Here is an 18,598-nt window from a genome sequence, read left to right as displayed (position 1 = left end):
GGGCACCGGGTGGCTGCTTTTCCGGTTTCTGGTACATACATGCATACTGGCCACCTGGTTTTCGCATGTGCATCAGAAACCGGAAGACCAGATGGCTGGTGTACATGTGCGCATTGGAAACTGGAAGAGCAGCCGCCCGGCTCACACATGCGTAACCGGTGGCTACTCTTCCAGTTTCTGGCACCCACATGCGCACACACACTCCTGTTTTGGCACTTGGTGCCGAAAAGGTTCACCAACACTGATCTAGACAAATGTTTCTCAGGTATTTCCGTTAACTTAAAAGATATCTATAAATTTAACCTATTTTAACCTGAAACACACACATTCTTCTGGTATTTATCTCAGGTGTAATATGGTCTAGGGTGAAGTGGCCTGTTTTACTCTGAACAATGAACGTTCTAATCACCTGCAGCTCTCTTAATTTCTCAAGTAGCCATTAAATCCAAATAGAAGATGTTTTACCCTTTTCTGTCCAACCTACCTTACAAGCATTATTACTGTGAAGAAAATTAGGTAAAATGACTGCTGTATATGATATCTCAGCTCCCATACAAGAGCAAGATATAAATCTAATCAATAAATTTGTGGGAGGGGGGATTTAGATCTGGATGGGACAGTCATAAAGTCTACACAAAGATGGAGATGTAACAGCACAACAGTATTTACTGTTGCTTTATAATAACAAAGTAAAGGCAAAAGAATAATCAAATGAGTGCTTAAATATATTCAAAAAAACATGAGAATGAAACCAAGTCTTTCCCAAACTGTGAGGTCCTCTAGATGCATTGGGACTACCTAGAAGTGAGTTCTCAGACATGTACCCTCAAGTGCACCAATAGACAAGTACAAATGCATTCTGTGTCCATGGACATGTTTTCTCGTTTATCAAATATTGTACATCATTGTGAGTGTCATTTTCTGAACTTTTTAAAGATGCTAATAAGTATTATAAAAGATTCCAATACCCATAGTTAATTCACATGAAATCTAAATGTAGATACAACTGCAGAACTTCACATCATCCAAAGAAATCCTCTGAGGAAATTATCTGATCATCACACAGAAGAATAAAAATGTCAGAGATGAAGGGCAGCAAAGAGAAAGGACCATGATGCCTCTTTTGGCTCTGGATGTGATGACCATTACTTGTGTTTTCATTTCTGCTGTACGATTTGACAGGTACAGCCTTTTCACATCATCAAAGGGTACTGTGGGATTTTTTTGTTTGTTTGTTTGTTTCCATGCCTTGGTATATGGCTCATTGCTTGATTTTCTCTTTTAAAGTGCAAAGGTTTTTCGTGTGAAACCACAAAATGAAAAGGAAGTAAACATCATGAAATCCTTGCCAAGCCTCATAAAGGTGAGAAAATTTTGCAACTCAGATGTTTTGTGTCCCTTTAAGGAATTTTGTGAAATACATAACTGTTCAAAAATATATGAATATTTTATATTTATCAAAGTAGCATGTCTGTGTATTCTTTTTGCATCGACCAAAACCCGGATATATGAACATCCTCACTATTTCCTATGGGTTTGTTTTCTCACCTTATAAAGTACTTAAGAGAATTAAATTCATGCCAGGGTGGCATTAAAAGCCAATTTGAAAGATTCACATTATCTTAAAGTCTCTTTCAAGTTTAGTTGGATTCCTGATGATTTCATGAATGTGCAGTTTGTGTTGTCTTGTTTTTTGCAACAGCATGAAATTTCAATTTCCAATTTCATGAATGTGGTTTTCGATTATTGAGGTGTTTTTATTTATTTAGAAATCTTATATGATTACTTACTTTAATATTCGCTAATCCTAGGCAGATAAGAGGTCTCCTATCCAATTACTAAACAGGCCTGAGACTATTTAACTTCCAAGACCAGACAATATCGGCCACACAATACCATCTTCTGGGACTGTATTTTCATTCACATATAAAAAGTTTTCTCAGGCTAGTATGGCTTTTATAAATCACAAGGGGAAAACTTTAAAAACGCTATAGTGTTTATAATAAGAAAATAGGTATTCATCAAGCTTTAGCCCTTTAGTGTTCTTTTCGTAACTCAGTAAAACCTGATTTTACTTCTAGACAAAGAATGCTTTATAAGTAGAATATAAACATGATGAAAAGCCTTGACATTCTCATGGAGTTGCCTTATTGCCTATGTGTAATGTGGATTTTTTTTTTTAAAAAAAAAAAACCTCTTGCAAGTCAAGATCTTTAACATGCAATGTCAAATGAGAACCAAATAAGAACAACCAAAGAGTCCAACTCTATCATTCCAATTGAATTACATTACTAATTGCATTATTAATCTAATACCATAAGGATTCCCTCTGCCTTTCCTTTACCAAAGGCTGGATCTGTGGCAGAACTTGGCTGTAGAATGCATTCTCAAAACAAAGCTGCCTTCCAAGAAATACACAAAAGGATAAAACTGTTTGGAAAGTTCTCTTCCTGGATTAATTTAATAATTAATTGTCGTTAGGATTCTGAGCTAATCTACAGAGGGACTAAATAAGTTGTGATCTCAAAGCTTCTTATTGCTACAAACCATTTTATGGGCCCCAGAAGTCTTTAACAGCACTAATTTTTAGCTTCCCATCATGATAAACATGTAGTAGAATGAAAATAAAACTACAAAAAAGGACAGTCCTATTATCAACATAACAAGACCTCTTTGGAGCTAACCCCTAGCCACTGGCCTTCCATAAAATCTGCCATGGATCAAATTGGATCCCTCTAGCATTTTAGTCCAGACACCCAGATTCTTCCCAAACTATTGTTAAGTAGGTCACAACAACTGGCCAACAACTTTAACATCAATTCCCAATGGAAAGCCATAATAGGAGGGCCCCACAAAAAAGATGTCAGGCTTTGAACTACCACATCAGCAATGGACAATCCTGAAAAGGATTCACACCTCACATCTGCCAGGATGTGTAAATGGGACATAGTATCCTCTCCTCAGTGTACTGTAAGTACAGGATGCCATATCAAACTGTAAATCATAACATGACTGGCTGTAGGCTGAAGGCATATGCCTGCCCAAAGTTTTATTTTTTAATATAAACAATGCTGTGTTTCAATGGTTAGATGGCCTAGACATTGGTATTTGAAGATAGATCATTTTAACATTTATATGTTTTAGTAGCTGAAATGTTAACTTGTCTTGTTAATCCATCTAGGATATGCCATACACTAAATAAATAAATAAGTGGCCTGATTGTACAGCAGATAATAAAGGATTCAAGCAGCAAGGTTTAAAAGACATTTCCTTGGTAAAGGCAACTTTGTCAGCACAACAGTGTCATAATAAATACACAACCAAGACAGTGATGGGATTCAAAACCTTTTACTACCGGTTCTGTGGGCATGGCTTGACGGGCATGACAGGGGAAGGATACTGAGAAATCTCCATTTCCTCCCCATCAGCTGGGACTCGGGAGGCAGAGAATAGATGGGGGCAGGGGCAGTCAGAGGTGGTATTTATCAATTTTCTGAACTACTCAAAATTTCTGTTACCGATTCTCCAGAACTAGTCGTAACCTGCAGAATACCACCTCTGAACCAAGCATAGAAGAAGTAGGGTTCCTCCCTCCCCCTCAAAAACCCTGTTCTGTTTCATCTACATTTCTGGAATAATATTGTCATCTGGTGGCTTTGCTAGTTCATGGGACTTCCACCATAACTGCTGTATATTCCAGCAGCTGTTGCCTTTCACCAGTCCACTGTGTGGGAAAGAATGCTAGGATGGAAATGTCTTTTTTGAAACTCTGCCCACTTTCAGCTCTGGTCCTACCTATTTTGAGCTCTAACATGTTTAATATTAAAAATATGAATCCAAATAGTTTTCAGCTAACTTTACAATGAAAAGATATTCCAAATCTAGCATAGTAGTAGGAACAATGATTACAAGTCATTGTTTAATTTTTTATTGTTTAATTAAAACATTATTTACAGTATCTTAAATGATATATATATAGCAGTATGCTCCCTCTCATATTTGGGCATACCAGGTGCTTTGACATAACACTTAATCATTTCCTTGGTTCAGCTGATAAGGGAGGAGAGCTTGTGGCTTAGAGGCTAATACAACTGCCTAATATATAAAAACAGCCCAGGTTCGAATCCCACTAAAGGTATGGCTAGCTGATGAGAGCTAAATAGCTTAAAATAGATCTATTCTAGTCTCCCTTTATTTATTTATCAGCACAAATGCAATATATATATGCTTATATTTTAAATATATATTAGTATATAATTGAGTTTTCACGCTGTTGTAGCAGAAGATGAAATAGGGCACAATGTATTTAAATAAAACTAAAATTGATTGGTATGTGGTCGTTTAGAGACAAAAATGACTATTGCACATAATCCATTGATCAGAAATAGATTTACTTTCCTGTCTTCACAAAGCATTCAACTATGAGTAGTCATTACATATTAACTTGTTTTAGTCTTCACTATCTCCATATCAGATGAAAACTTATCTTATTTAACAGGTTAATTATTTTCCCAAATTCCCAAATTATACCAATCAACAATTAGTATTTTGCACAAAACTGAACTTAGTTCTCCTCTCAGAAGTAAAACTGAAGAGAAATAAATTTGCCAAGAAGTTAAACAGCAGCAGGTTTTGGGGATGTAACTTTCATTTCCATTCGATCACAACCCTTTGTGCATTTCTTTCTGTGCAGATTGATTTTTGGTACCCAGATTCGGCACTGCATATAGTCAAACAGATGGAAGTAGATTTCCATGTCAGTGCTGCGCAGAGTAAAATTGTTGAAAGACTCTTGAAACAGAATGGCATACCTTATCAGTAAGTTAAACTATTTTTCAGGTCTGTGACTCTGCACTATTGAAATTGTTTAGAGATTTCACGCTCCCAGGATATGTCTATGAAATATATATTCATGAATCAGTGTGTTTCAATTAATTAATTATCTCTTATTAGAAAGTAGTGCTCTTGGATAGGAATGATAAATTGCTCTTCTTCACTTTAGCATCCTTGCTAGGAAAAAAAAAAGCAATTCTGGATTGTGCAAAAAAGTTCATTCACAGATAAGAGTATGGCTGCAGGATCAACGTGCAAAATTACCTGTGAAGTCAATATGAAAGATATCTGAAAAGAAGCATGGCTTCTTTAAAAAAATTATCTGGCCTGCTTCTAACAAATACAAATGATTCAAATACCACTGAAAGCAATGAAACAAGTTTGTCACATCTAAGCCTATTGCCAATTTGAGGATCAGATTTAAGTTCGCTGGGCACCATGAAAGTTGTACAAAATCCATGCAGTTTGCATTGATAATTATTGTCTGTTTAAATAAATATTCAATGAATCAGTCTAAAGTAAATCAAAGTCTGTAGATAACATTTTTGTTGGTGTGGATTTGTCTAAATGCAGGATATTTCTTGCTGTTCTGCATTGTTTTCTTTACTGTTTTAACTTGATGTAAGCTGTTCAAAGTCATTCTGGAGTCAAGTGCAGAAATTTCTAAAATGCAGAAATAAAATGAGCTCAGACAGAGTATAATTTTCTGATTATTATTTTTCATTGTGTAGAATAGTATTTGACAACCTACAAGAAGACATTGAAAAGCAGCTTGATGGTGACAAGAACGATGGGCATAGCTATGAAAAATATAACGAATGGGACAAGGTAAATAATTTACATTCTACAAAGGAAACATTCTTCAGCAGAAAGAATCCCAATTTATCAGAGACACTAGTAAGGGGGTGTGGTGACACAACAGCTTAATGACACTGGATTTGTCAGCCAGAGATGGTCGGCACTCCAGCAGTTGGACACATGATACCACAAGGCATAGTGAGCTCCTGTCATTTGCCCCTAGCTCCTCCCCATCTAGCAGTTCAAAAGTATGTAAAAATGCAAGTAGATAAATAGGTACCACTTCAGTGGGAAAATCTAGCAGTGTTCCATGCAGGTGCCGGACCTGCCTAGATTCTTCCGAGGTTAGCGGAAGAAAAGGTAGATGACCTGACATCCGTTAAATGCTGTTGGCCAGTTGATATAAAGCTAGTTCACCCTTTGGGGCATTCTGTGGATATCACACATGTGTGAACAAAATAAACCAGCACAGTATTACTCTGTGATGAAAAGCATTGTAGACTTCCCTTGATATGTACACCTTATACTAAAAAAGAGAGAGATTGGACCATTTGAACTTGTTTGTAATTATATTTGAGTTTGACACTTGGGTGTACGTGCATCCTCTGAAGCATGAAGAATGCAGTTGGTTGCTAAAACTGGGCCTAGCTTAGACTATTACCTAAGGATTCTATCAAAAATGCATGCAAAAAAATTTCACACAGGTTTGGACACGTAGCTGTTTAGTCCTTGGCACATGTCATGCAAGGATTAAACTACAGCCACAACTATGTGAATTGTAGAAATTGCCTTCTAAGATTATTATCCCATTGGCCATTTTTCAATATTTGTCAATATTTTTAAAGATTCTACTGTATTTACGATATGCTTCATCTAAAGCAGTGTTTTACAAACTTGGCACCTTTAGTATATGAGGACTTAAACTCTCCAGCCAGGACATTGTCCAGCTAAAAAGAATCATTTAATTTCATGGGATGCAGGTCATTTCATCAGATGCTTTTCCAGCATCCTTTTTTTTTAACCCAGATTTCTGATTGGACTGCCAGAATTGCAAAAAGCAACCCAACATTGGTTTCCCGTATCCAGATTGGAAAGACATTTGAAAATCGATCCATCTTCCTTCTTCAGGTATTAAAACCTTTTACAGGAAAATAAGCACAGAACAGATGAAATTGTGTTGAAAAACTCACCCTCCCAAATTCATCACCCGTATCTGGAGAGGATTCAAAGGATTATTTGATTAGTTCTAAAACTAGCAGATTACAGTGAGTCACTGGTCTCTTGCATTCAGAAGAGCCAAAAGCAAAGTTACAGTGATTTTATATAAATGTTGATCAAGTATTTCAGCCATGCATCTACACTAGGAGAAGATCCCAAATGTAGGAAACATTCTTTACATTTAATGAGGCATAATAGCCAGACAAAAAATTAACCAGAAAGAAGGAAGTGGGTATCCTTCCATGATGTGAAAACACTAGTTTTCTCTGAAAAGTTACATAGAATTTTTTGTATGACTTGCACCAAAGCTTTAATTGTTGTTACTTGAGAGATAACAAAATGTCCTCCTCTAAAGACATTGAATCTATTGCCTCCTCTGAATGTGTTAATTCCATAATCAATTGATCATCAATAGGCACAAATTAACACACTAAATTCCACTGTTAAAGATGTTGCAAGAGAAATACAGCAAAATACATGTATTTAGTAATACACAATTGTATTAGTAAGCATAATTAATTCAATCTGAGTTCTTCCAGCTCTCCACAATATGAAGTAATGTATCATGCTTAAGCTACCATGCAATTTGTTCAGTTTTAGTTTAGTACTGTATTCCTCTAGTCCAATCATCTGATTAATAAATCATGGTTGGTTTATGGTTAAGAACACAATAATATTCCTTCTGTATGGAGGACCAATAAAATACTCCATACCGCATTATATTTTACATAACAGATGGGGTGTCAGGGTTCAAAATAGCATCCAAAATTAAATTAGAGTCCAAGGCAAAGTATTTCTCAAAGTTCCAATTTATTAAGAGAGTCACCTTGGCACATCTGGGAAAACCCGAATCTGAAAGCTGCTAAGTTTTCCCCACCCAGTTGAAAGTTCAAAATCTTGCCACCATGTCCACAAGTCCATCACAGGGACTAATCTTCCACTGCCGTGCTGGCAGTTCCACCCATTCAGTTCCAGTCAGGTGCAGAGACAAAGGATGACCTTGGCTTTATAGAAAGGAATTTTATTTTGGCTACATAGCATTTAACTCGTACTATACCCCCTTCCATTTTCACACAATAGAAATGGCATAGTAGAATAATAAAAAGTGTGGCAGGCCAAAGATCCAAAAGGAATATGGCTGCAGGCATGACATGGGATCAGAATGAATAGTGGGTGTTGTTAAGACAAAAATTATGTTTGCTTTCATTTCATTTACAACACATAAAATTGAAATTGTATATAAAATACAATTGCTTCCACATATATAAGAACATTCTGTTTCTATCACATTGAACATGAGAAGTGAGCAGTGACTTCTGGAGATCTTTCAAGATCACAGCTGCCCTGAGGTTTAAGGTTATGCATCCTTGGCTTATTGTGTCATTTAGCTCAATATAATAAGCATAACATGGCAACCCAATAATAGAGTCATCCTGCTCTTTCAATGAGAAAACAACAGTGGGAAAAAATGATTTGTTTTCTCATACAAGCATTGGAATGAGACTCTTAGTAACTATATTTTTTCTGATTAGCAAAGCTATTTAAACACATTGAAGTGTACTTTCTTAAAGATCTTTTTTTTACTTTGGAAAAATGTTTTCAAAGCAGATTGGAAAGAAAAGTGGAGAAGGAAAAACCATCTTCATGGATTGTGGTGTTCACGCACGAGAGTGGATTTCTCCTGCCTTTTGTCAGTGGTTTGTGAAAGAGGTTAATTAACAAGGTTTTCTGTCTCAAATTTGTTTTATATATAAACGTTTTATTTTTTTAAACAAACATAGACAAATAAGACATGTAACATAAAAGCATCTTCCATTACATGCAGTGTGTCGATTGGTCAGAAGATTTTGTGCATCTTTTCCATAGTCATCACTTACACTTTATATAAAATCACATATTATCAGTCAAATATTTTTATATACATTATTATTATAGTAGTTGATTTGTTTGACTCTATTATTTCTTCATTTTAAATGAGATTTGCTAAATATGGGTTCATTTATTTTATAATAATTCATTGCATCATCTTCAATATATCCAATAATAAAGTATTTTATTAAGTATTCTCAAATTTGTTAGAGTAGTCTTCCCCTAAATGTGTTGAAACAACTTCTAGTATCCCTAGAAGTTCTTACTCATTCACAATTTTAGTTAGTAAGTAAGTAAGTAAGTAAGTAAGTTAGTTAGTTAATTAGTTAGTTAGTTAGTTAGTTAGTTAGTTATATCCCACCTTTATTATTTTTATCATAACTCAAAGGAGCAAACATACCTAGCACTTTTTCCTTCTATTTTCCCACAACAACAATCCTGTGGAGTAATTGGACTGAGAGAGAATGGCTGGCCCAAGGTCACCCAGCTGGCTTTTATGGCTAAACTCATGATCTCTTGCTTTCTTGCCTGATGCCTTAGTTCCTAGACCAAACTGACTTTGGATCTGGCTATTTGAGAGACCGCCTTCTGCCGATTACCTCCCTCCGTCCCATCAGATCGCACAGAGTAGGCCTCCTCCGAATTCCATCCGCCAGTCAGTGCCGACTGGCGACTACGCGAAGGAGAGCCTTCTCAGTTGCAGCTCCGACGCTATGGAACAATCTCCCCGTGGAGATCCGCACCCTCACCACCGTCCAGGCCTTCCGCACAGTCCTCAAGATCTGGCTATCCCGTCAGGCCTGGGGATAAGATTTTACTTTTGCCCCTCCCGAATGTTGAATGAATGTTGTGTTTTTACTGCTAATTATTTGTTACTCACATTTTCTTTTGTGTTTTTGTCCTGCACTCCCTTCCCCTATTATTGTAAGCCGCCCTGAGTCCCCTCAGGGAAAAGGGCGGCCTATAAATGTTTAATAAAACAAAAACAAAAAACAAAACTTTGAACTTTGATCTTTTGATCTTTGCTTGTTCTATAACTCCCAAGATCTAAGCCCTTGTATCCCACTAAACAAACACATTTCTGTATTGTCAAAAAAGCCCATCATGATTAATATGGAAAATAGATTCTATAACGTATATAGCAGTGATGGCTAACCTTTTTGTCCTTGCATGCCAAAATCACACGCTCACGTGAAACAGCATGCCTGCATGTGTCCACACCCACAATGCAATGCACCCTGCCCCCTGCACATGCATGTATGACCCCCCCATGCTCCCCCACCCCCCCACTCCCGCCCTCCCCCCATCCCCCACACATGCACACAACCCCCACCACCACAGTGTGTATCTCTCACATGTGCAACAGAGACCTGAAAATTAACTGGCATGAGTATTGGAACTGAGCTGGGCAACGGCTCGCATGCTGGCAGATTGGACTATGTGTGCCACCTGCGGCACGCATGCCATAGGTTTGTCAGCACCGGTATATAGTATGAAGAAGAAAGCTGCAATTCTAGATACACTTTATTTTATAAGACTAACTGAGACTAGATTTTTGAGTGCATAGGATCATAGGAATTTTTTTTTTCTAAATATGTTTTCTAAATTATCAGGCCATCAGCACCTATGGGAAAGACAGGGACATGACGTACATATTGGATAACATGAATTTCTACATCGTCCCTATAATCAATATAGATGGCTATGTCTGGAGCTGGACTCAGGTATTGTTCATACTTTTTAACAACATAATCTCTGTCTAGCACCTAAGACATGTTCTTTGAACCAAGGATTCCAATACCATAGGTTAAAGATCAACTTTTATTTTGAGAGGCAAAAAGCATATATCAGAATTCCTCTCTCTTGCCTGCTGTTTCAAAATCTGATAATCCATAATTTCACAAAGCTTTGTGTGTGTGTGTTGATAATCTGTTAGATTTTAAATCCTGCTGGCCTTTTTGCACCTAGATCAATAGATAGCCAGCTTTGTGTCATATATGGGGAAATGGGGACCTGTGACCCCAGAGCTTCATAGGATCCTCATCTCTGTTTTATAATTTTGAAGACCACTTTAATTATGAAATGCAGAATTTTCTGCCATTATGAAGTGAACATTTTTGATGACATTTTAGTTCTGAATACAATTGAAATTTTACATACTAAAAAATGTATTCGGTTTATTCATTGGGCCAAAAGTAGAACAGTCCACTGAAATGAGTTGGAAAAAGTTAGTTATAACTAATCCAAACCATTCATTTCTGTAAACTACTTTTAGTCTATAGCCAGTCCAACTTCATGTGTCATTTTACACTTGCTGATAACAATGGAAATAGCTATTGAAGACAACAAAACAAAATTAATAGAAAGCAGAAATGATTGCAAATATCTATACTGCAAGGCACAGATAAGCATAACAAAAGATATGTATAATGTCATAATGGATCAACAAATTTAGCAATACAGTAATATCTATCTATATCCATCTACTGTATATCTATATCTATCTATCATCTATCTATCTATCTATCTATCTATCTATCTATCTATCTATCTATCTATCTATCTCTACCTACCTACCTACCTACCTACCTACCTAATCTACCATTTCATAAAACTGTAACATAACTCCAAGCCACCAGATTCAGCTTAGTTCAATATCTCTTTTAAATTATATAAATTTGCTTCAGATCTAATTAATTCAACCAGCTTCTAGCCAAAATCAAAGAGACTGGAGAAAAAGAAAAAATTTATGTAGCAATATGAGCAGATATGGGTGTTTCTAAAAGGACACATATCTGCTCTATAAGCTGCATTGGTTGCTAGTGCTTTTCAAGATGCTGGTTTTGACCCTTAAAACCCCACAAGGCACAGGGCCAGGTTATTTGAAGGAACCCTTATCTCTCTCCCGTTATTTCTACCCATCCCATCAGGTTCAGCAGGAGAGGCATGTTGCAGGTTCCATCCATTAAGGAGTTGATTGGAGATGACGCCTACTCTCTAGAACATTGTCCCTCCTAAAGTGAGATTAGCTCCAGTCCTTATAGCCTTTTGAAAAGCTCTCAAAACATGGATTTTTGGTCAGGCCCAGAGATCCCTTGAGAGCAGAGAACCTGGCCATTGTTTGCACCATTTATGACATCTTAAAATTAATCCTTCACAAACTTGTTTTCCTTATGTTTGTGATTTAACTGTTTTAGCTGGTTTTTACATTTGATTTTAGTGGTTTTGTTATATGCCGCCTACACAGACACACACACAGACACACACACAACACACACACACACACACACTTTTACAGGACTCTAAAAAAAAGTCTGAAGGTTGGGGTTAGGGAGGCTGTTGCTTGGGTCTTGGTCTCTTTAACATCCTGGCACTAACGAGAAAAGACTGCAAAGAATTTACAGTGGAACAAATCTAAAATGCACTTAGATTTCACTGAATATGGCTACAATTACCAAGCCTGAATTGATGGGTGCTTATTAAGACCAATTACCTGCTAAATGGATAGGTGTGGATAAACCATGATTGGGAAAACTAATGAATTAGTTTCACTGATATCTAACCATTTTAGATATCAATCTTATAAGATTAGATCCTGCTAAGCAAGAAGAAGACAGATTTAAGGCTGTCAAGGACACTATCAAGAAGCAGTTAATTCAGAAGGACAAAAATAAGGCATTCTTGAATTTAACACTCCCGATATATTTCTAATGTAGTAGGAAATCTCTTGTTCTATATGCCTAGTTCTGGGTTTGAAGTAAATTTTAATCTAGTCAAGCCATGTGTTTGAAATTTCTACCAGGTTAAGGCCAAAAGTCAAGATAAACTGAGAAGTGTTTGGGATCAGTCTAATCGGGGAAACCTGACAGAACCAAAGCTTAGAGGGCCTTTTTGTATTTATAAGGTCTTCATTAGGGATATTTGTCTAATGGATGTGAGGATGCCTCTCTTCTTCCTGCATTCTTTTACAGAACACTTGAACAATTTTTTTATCTGAACTGCAGAGTTAACAACAGGGAAATCAGACTAGCAAATCAAAGCTTGCACAACACACTGTCCTGCATTGCCTTTCTGTAGACAATTAATGCATTCCAATTTATATTAGTATAATATATAAATATATTAGTATTCTGTATGACAGTGGTTCCCAAACTTGGCAACTTTAAGACTTGTGGATTTCAACTCTCAGAATTCTCCAGCCAGCAGAGCCCACAAGTGAAAACATACAGACATATATATATGGATCAGATTGAAGTCCCTAAATAATTTTTGTCCAGCAGAATCGTTTCTGGAGAAAGAACCGTTCTAATGCATCCCGGAGTAACTGCATTGGTGTTGACATCAATAGGAACTTTGATGTTGCATGGAGTAGTAAGTAGCCTTTGTAACATTATGTATATCTACATGTTATTTTCATATGACTAATCCAGATGGTGTTTCAGTAAAATTACTTAGATTGCCGCTAGACCTTTAGAGCAAATCAAAAAAGTTGGATTGAAAATATCATGTTTAATGAATTTAGGAACTAAGACTGAGTAAATATTTCATTTTTTATTATCACCAAAGTTGTACTTTCATCAATTTCATGGAGATAAAAAGATAAAATAACAGGCCTTTATTTTTGTTACTCTTACAAAGCAGTACATACATTTTGGATATAATTCTTCAAATGCGACTCATAACAAAAGCACCATTTTATTTAGTGTGGAGAATAAATTGTAAACCGTAAAACATTAACTCTTTGCTCTTAATAGCAGTAAGACAAGTTATAAAACAACACTAGAAAGGATTAGGATCATGGTAGAATTTTAGACCTGCTCTTTATGGGGAAAATAAGCTTATTAACTAATATCATTGAAAAAAGATAGTGGAGAGAGTTTATTTTTATGCAGATAGGAATACTATCCCAAATATAAGAGATCCTCCATTAGGAATTTAGAAGAGGAAAATGAAATGTATTATAAAATTGCATACTTTATGTTTTCCTATGTAACTCAAATACCTATAACTGTTTTGACCTCCATACCAAGTCCTAAACGATGGAGGAAACTGTTTTAATATTTGTTATCATTGTACCATACATGGCATCAGTGTTGACACCCATTTCTTGACTTCTGTGAGAAGTATAAAACTCTGACTGTTATTCTTCCACTTCAGTTCTCTAAAGGAGATAAGGTAGCATTGTACACTTCCCAGAATCCTATTGCAATTTGTCACCAAAACTTAATGATGTAACTTGCCACTATTGGTCCAAAAACAAGCGCAACCTGCACTTGCAGGATAATGCTAGGGAGAAAGGGAAAAAAGAGGCAAACTTCTAATTATTATATATGTAATAATATATGGAAATTGTATCCTATTAAATATTCTAGTACAATTGTCCAGTGTTATAGTTTTGCATAATAGTTAAACTATTTATAGCGTATATTCATATGGACATCTACTAGGAGTAATCCCTACTGAATTCATTGGTACCTACTTTTGAATAAACTTGGGGGGGGGGGGAAACCTTTGCAGTCAAATCTATTAGTTATTTGAACATGTTTAAATGGCTCATTTCTATTAATCAAATTAACAGTATAGGTCAGTGGAAAATGTTCTGATTCAAAGCAAACAAATAAACCTTTATCAGTAATCTCTGTGCTAGCCAGGGTCAACTTAACTGTGTAATAAAATGAAAGTGCTCTTTCCACCAACAGCTGCTGATTCTTCCAGAAATCCCTGTGAAGAAACATATTGTGGCTCTGCACCAGAATCTGAACCAGAAACTAAAGCAGTTGCCTCATTCATCCGCAGCCATCTTTCTTCAATCAAGGGCTACCTCACCATGCATTCCTACTCTCAGATGATATTGTTCCCTTTCGGTTATACCTATGAGAAGACAGCAAATTATAAAGAACTGGTATGAAGGCATTACAATTGTCCTATTTCCTAACATTTCTAATTTGATTCTGTCTGCTTTGTGCTCAACCAATACAATTCTTTAGTGATCTTGAGATGGAAACTCATCTTGTGTATCTATCAAAGAAATTCACATCCAGAAAACCTAGGATTTCATTTGGCTTGTCATACCCACCAAAAATTAATACCAGATAGTTACATTTAATGTGATGAAAGAGGAGTATTTTTTAAATAAATGGCAATTGATTATATGAAAATTATTTGCATTACCTATTGATAAATTAAATCAAGTTTGATTTTTGCCCTGCCCCCAACTTACTTCTTTGTCTAAGAAGTTTAATCCCAAAATCCTACTCAAAAACCAAATGTGACTCTCAACCTGGAAAAAAGAATCAGCACTCCTTCAGCTTGAGTAGGAAAGGTGAGAAAGGCCCATCAGCATTTTCAATCACGTACGACACTTTTCACCTGCAAAATATATCCAGAATGTACAAGCATGATGAAATCTGCATTTCTCAAAATTTTGATAGAATTCAAAATGTTCTTACAAAAATGGCACACCAGGAACTTTAGAACTACACACTAGTAGAACAAGCTAAAATTAGAACAATTCATAGGAATACTTGTGTGATTTTTTTTTTGCTGAATTCATAAGCAATGAATGAAAATGAAAAAAAATAGATCAATAAGATGAAAAATTCAGTGAAGCATAATTGAGGTAAGCAAAATTCATCCAGGTGTTCAAGATTCTGTGACTCAAAAAAACATTTGGGAAGCTTACTTTTAAGACCTATGTATTTTGATCCAATTGATGCTAGTTTCTTCTTTGTTTGATACTAGAATGAACTTGCAAAAAGAGCTGTCAAAGCTATAGCCAGCCTGTATGGTAAAGAGTATAATTATGGAACATCAGCATCTACTATCTGTACGTATTTTACACATTGTCAAAACACATATTACATCCTTTATAAGTCATGCTGGATAGCAATAGGGCTTTCTTCCTCTGAGTAGAAAAAAAAACCAGTAGCTTGGAGACGGAAAATACAGGTAGTCCTTAGTTAATGATCATTTCTTCAGCAACCATTTAAGGTTACAACAGTGCAGGGATCCTATGGCTGGTCCTTGAAGTTACTGCTATTACAGCATTGCTGCAATCAGAGATTGCTATTTGCAAGCTTCCGACAAGCAAAGTGAATGGAAAAGGCAAGTAGTTGCAAGTTGCAGTAAGTTGCAGTCACCTGACATTATGCTTAATGACACAATTCACTTAATAACCACAACCAGAACTGCCATCTTAAGATCACATGATTTTTCTCTTTACAACGTTGGCACTGGAGTTACCAATCTTAGTTATGATCATTTACTGAGGACTAACTGTACCATCTACAACATAGAAGATGTATTTTTTTCAATGTTCTCACAAACCCAGTGCAATCTCTCTTGTAACTATGTGCAAATGAAGCCACCAAAAGAGTGACAAATAAGAAGAAGACCCAAACGTTTATGTATCCTGAAAAGAGCTGATCTTTAACTTTTTTGTGGGGGCACTAAATAAGGAAAGGAGAGGAAAAACAGATCAAGATGGCTAAAACAGATGCGGGTCAAAAATGGAGTTAGTCAGTGAATGCATAAAAGTCGATGAGTGTAAATGCATGATATCTCTAAGAGATTAATAATAGATCAATCCCACATTACTGATTTCAGTAATGTTTATTTGTTTCCCTTTTAGAAATAAGCAGGCAACTGAGACATAACAATAGACTAGCAATTAGACTTGTATACTGCTTCATAGTGATTTACAGCACTCTCTAAACCAGTGTTTCTCAACCTTGGCAACTTGAAGATGTCCGGACTTCAACTCCCAGAATTCCCCAGCCAGCATTCGCTGGCTGGGGAATTCTGGGAGTTGAAGTCCGGACATCTTCAAGTTGCCAAGGTTGAGAAACACTGCTCTAAACCAATGGTTCCCAACCTTTTTTTGGTCATGTCCCACCTAAGCATCTCTAAAATCCTGACACACCCCCCCCCCAGTGGCGTATAATTCTTACTTTACTTAAAATGTGAACGCTACTCACGTGGAGGAAGCCTAAAAGGCCATTAACTTGGTTTAAACAAGGTTCAAATTGCCCCCATTAAAAATCAAATTGCCCCCCTGTGAGGCATGAGGCCCACGTTGAGAATCACTGCTCTAAACAGTTTTCAGAGTCAGCATATTCCTCCCAACAAGCTGGGTCCTCATTTTACCCACCTCGGAAGGATGGAAAGCTGAGTCAACCTTGAGCTGGTCAGGATTAAACTACTGGCAGTTGGCAGAATTAGCCCGTAATACTACATTCTAACCACTGAGCCAACACAGCTCTATAGAATTCCTATAGCATTCTATATAAACTGTTTTTCCATCTACCTCCATTTTTATTACTGGCAGCACTTTTCCAAGTTCTGAGAGGGCTTTCATAACTTATGATTCCTGATCCTATTTTTAAAATGGAAGTAACATTTGATTTTCCTCATGACCTCCACAAGTGAACAACCATCTCCTCCTCTTAAAACTATTCAAACACCAGTAACTTACCTTCACATTTATTATTTTGTTTTTCTTTCACTTTTTTCCCCTGCTATGTTTATTTTCATTACATTTGTTGTGTCTTGCTTTACAGATCTTTCCTCCGGTTGTTCCGATGACTGGGTATTCAACCAGGGAATCAATTATTCCTTCACCTTTGAGCTCCGTGATAAAGGCAAATATGGATTCCTTCTCCCTGAATCCCAGATCAAACCAACTTGCCAGGAGATAATGCTAGCAGTCAAGTTAATTGCCAGTTACATCCTCAACAAGACTTTATAATTTGGACGAATGCTTTTGGATGCATTATAGATGTTTGGAAAGTAATAAATCATCATTTATTACATCAGAAATATTTGTTTTGAATTTAAAAGCTCTTTTGGGATCTGTGGTGCCAAGTCAATTCAAAAGAAGGCATTTCAGCTTCTTCCATTTCAAGCATAAAATATAATTTCATAAATATTCTTGCAAACTTGTTTCTAATTATGAGACAGCAGACGGACATTCCAGAAAAGAGATGACTTTATATTTGTATTCAATAACTGTACAAATTCTTAATTAAAGGAATTGTATCATTTTGGTTACTGAAAGATGTACCAGTTAACTTGAATTAAAGGAGCTATGGCCTTGATGGCAAACCTATGGCATGTGTGTTGAAAGTGGCACGCAAAGCCATCTCTCCCCGCACGCAAGCCATTGCCCATTGCTCTTGCGGGCATGTGTACGCCGGGAAGATGATCCTCCGGTTTCCGGTGTGCGCATGACACCAGGCAGCTGCTCTTCTGGTTTCTGGCACATACATGCGCACTGGGCAGCTGTCCTTGTGCACATATGTGGGACAGAAACTGGAAGACCAAGTGGCCGGTGCGCATACGCATTTTGAAAACTGGAAGATCATCTTCCCAGGGTGTGCATGCACACCGGGCAGCTGCTCTTCCAGTTTCCGGAACATGCATGTGCACACTCCCGTTTCAGCACTCTGTGCCAAAAAGGTTCGTCAATACTGGGCTACAGTATATATTTTCTTAAAATTAAATAGATCCATAAAGGGATTTTGTTTTGTTTTTTATTATTGTTTTGAATGAAAGACAAATGGAATACCCAGTCCCTCATTAGAAATTAAAATGAAGGGAAGCTATCGTATAATTTTTATTAGATGTACATGGCCAAATAATATTTTCACATCTTGTGCGTCCCTTAGATTAAGTGGATATTAAGTAGAAGAAGCCACTTAATATTCAACCTGGAAATAAGGAGAAATTTTCTGACAGTGAGAACAACCAATGGAACAGCTTGCCTTCGGAAGTTGTGAGAGCTTCATCACTGGAGGCTTTTAAGAACAGATTGGACTGCCATTTGTCAGATGGCAATGGTGTAGGGTCTCCTGCTAGGGCGAGGGTTGGACTAGATCAGTGG

At 36.7% G+C, this 18,598-nt stretch overlaps 1 protein-coding gene and 1 long non-coding RNA gene across 2 annotated transcripts in view; one reads left to right on the top strand and one right to left on the bottom strand.

Annotated features, from left to right (window-relative positions):
* The window catches only part of LOC148043577 (uncharacterized), a 76,197-nt gene that overhangs the window by 17,744 nt on the left and 39,855 nt on the right, over positions 1–18,598 (bottom strand). The window lies entirely within an intron of this gene.
* LOC106538569 (mast cell carboxypeptidase A) lies at positions 984–17,535 on the top strand. Its single transcript, XM_087725405.1, has 11 exons — positions 984–1,182; positions 1,288–1,363; positions 4,694–4,818; positions 5,565–5,661; positions 6,658–6,759; positions 8,458–8,559; positions 10,332–10,442; positions 12,999–13,089; positions 14,418–14,620; positions 15,460–15,544; positions 17,277–17,535. The coding sequence occupies exons 1-11, from the start codon at positions 1,112–1,114 to the stop codon at positions 17,462–17,464; spliced, it is 1,251 nt and encodes a 416-aa protein (XP_087581531.1). The 5' UTR covers positions 984–1,111; the 3' UTR covers positions 17,465–17,535.

Source organism: Thamnophis sirtalis, unplaced genomic scaffold (assembly GCF_051295495.1).
Source record: "Thamnophis sirtalis isolate CommonGarterSnake01/CBP01778 unplaced genomic scaffold, rThaSir2_p1.2 scaffold_11, whole genome shotgun sequence".
Lineage (NCBI taxonomy): Eukaryota > Metazoa > Chordata > Lepidosauria > Squamata > Natricidae > Thamnophis > Thamnophis sirtalis.
This window is presented reverse-complemented; position numbering and strand designations above follow the sequence as displayed.

Bases quoted from the DNA above. Each gene is read 5' to 3' on its own strand.
- LOC106538569 (XM_087725405.1), top strand. From the start codon at position 1,112: ATGATGCCTCTTTTGGCTCTGGATGTGATGACCATTACTTGTGTTTTC. The intron at 10,443-12,998 runs GTATTGTTCATA...TTTGTCCAGCAG, and splicing joins ATGTCTGGAGCTGGACTCAG to AATCGTTTCTGGAGAAAGAA. The intron at 13,090-14,417 runs GTAAGTAGCCTT...TTCCACCAACAG, and splicing joins CTTTGATGTTGCATGGAGTA to CTGCTGATTCTTCCAGAAAT.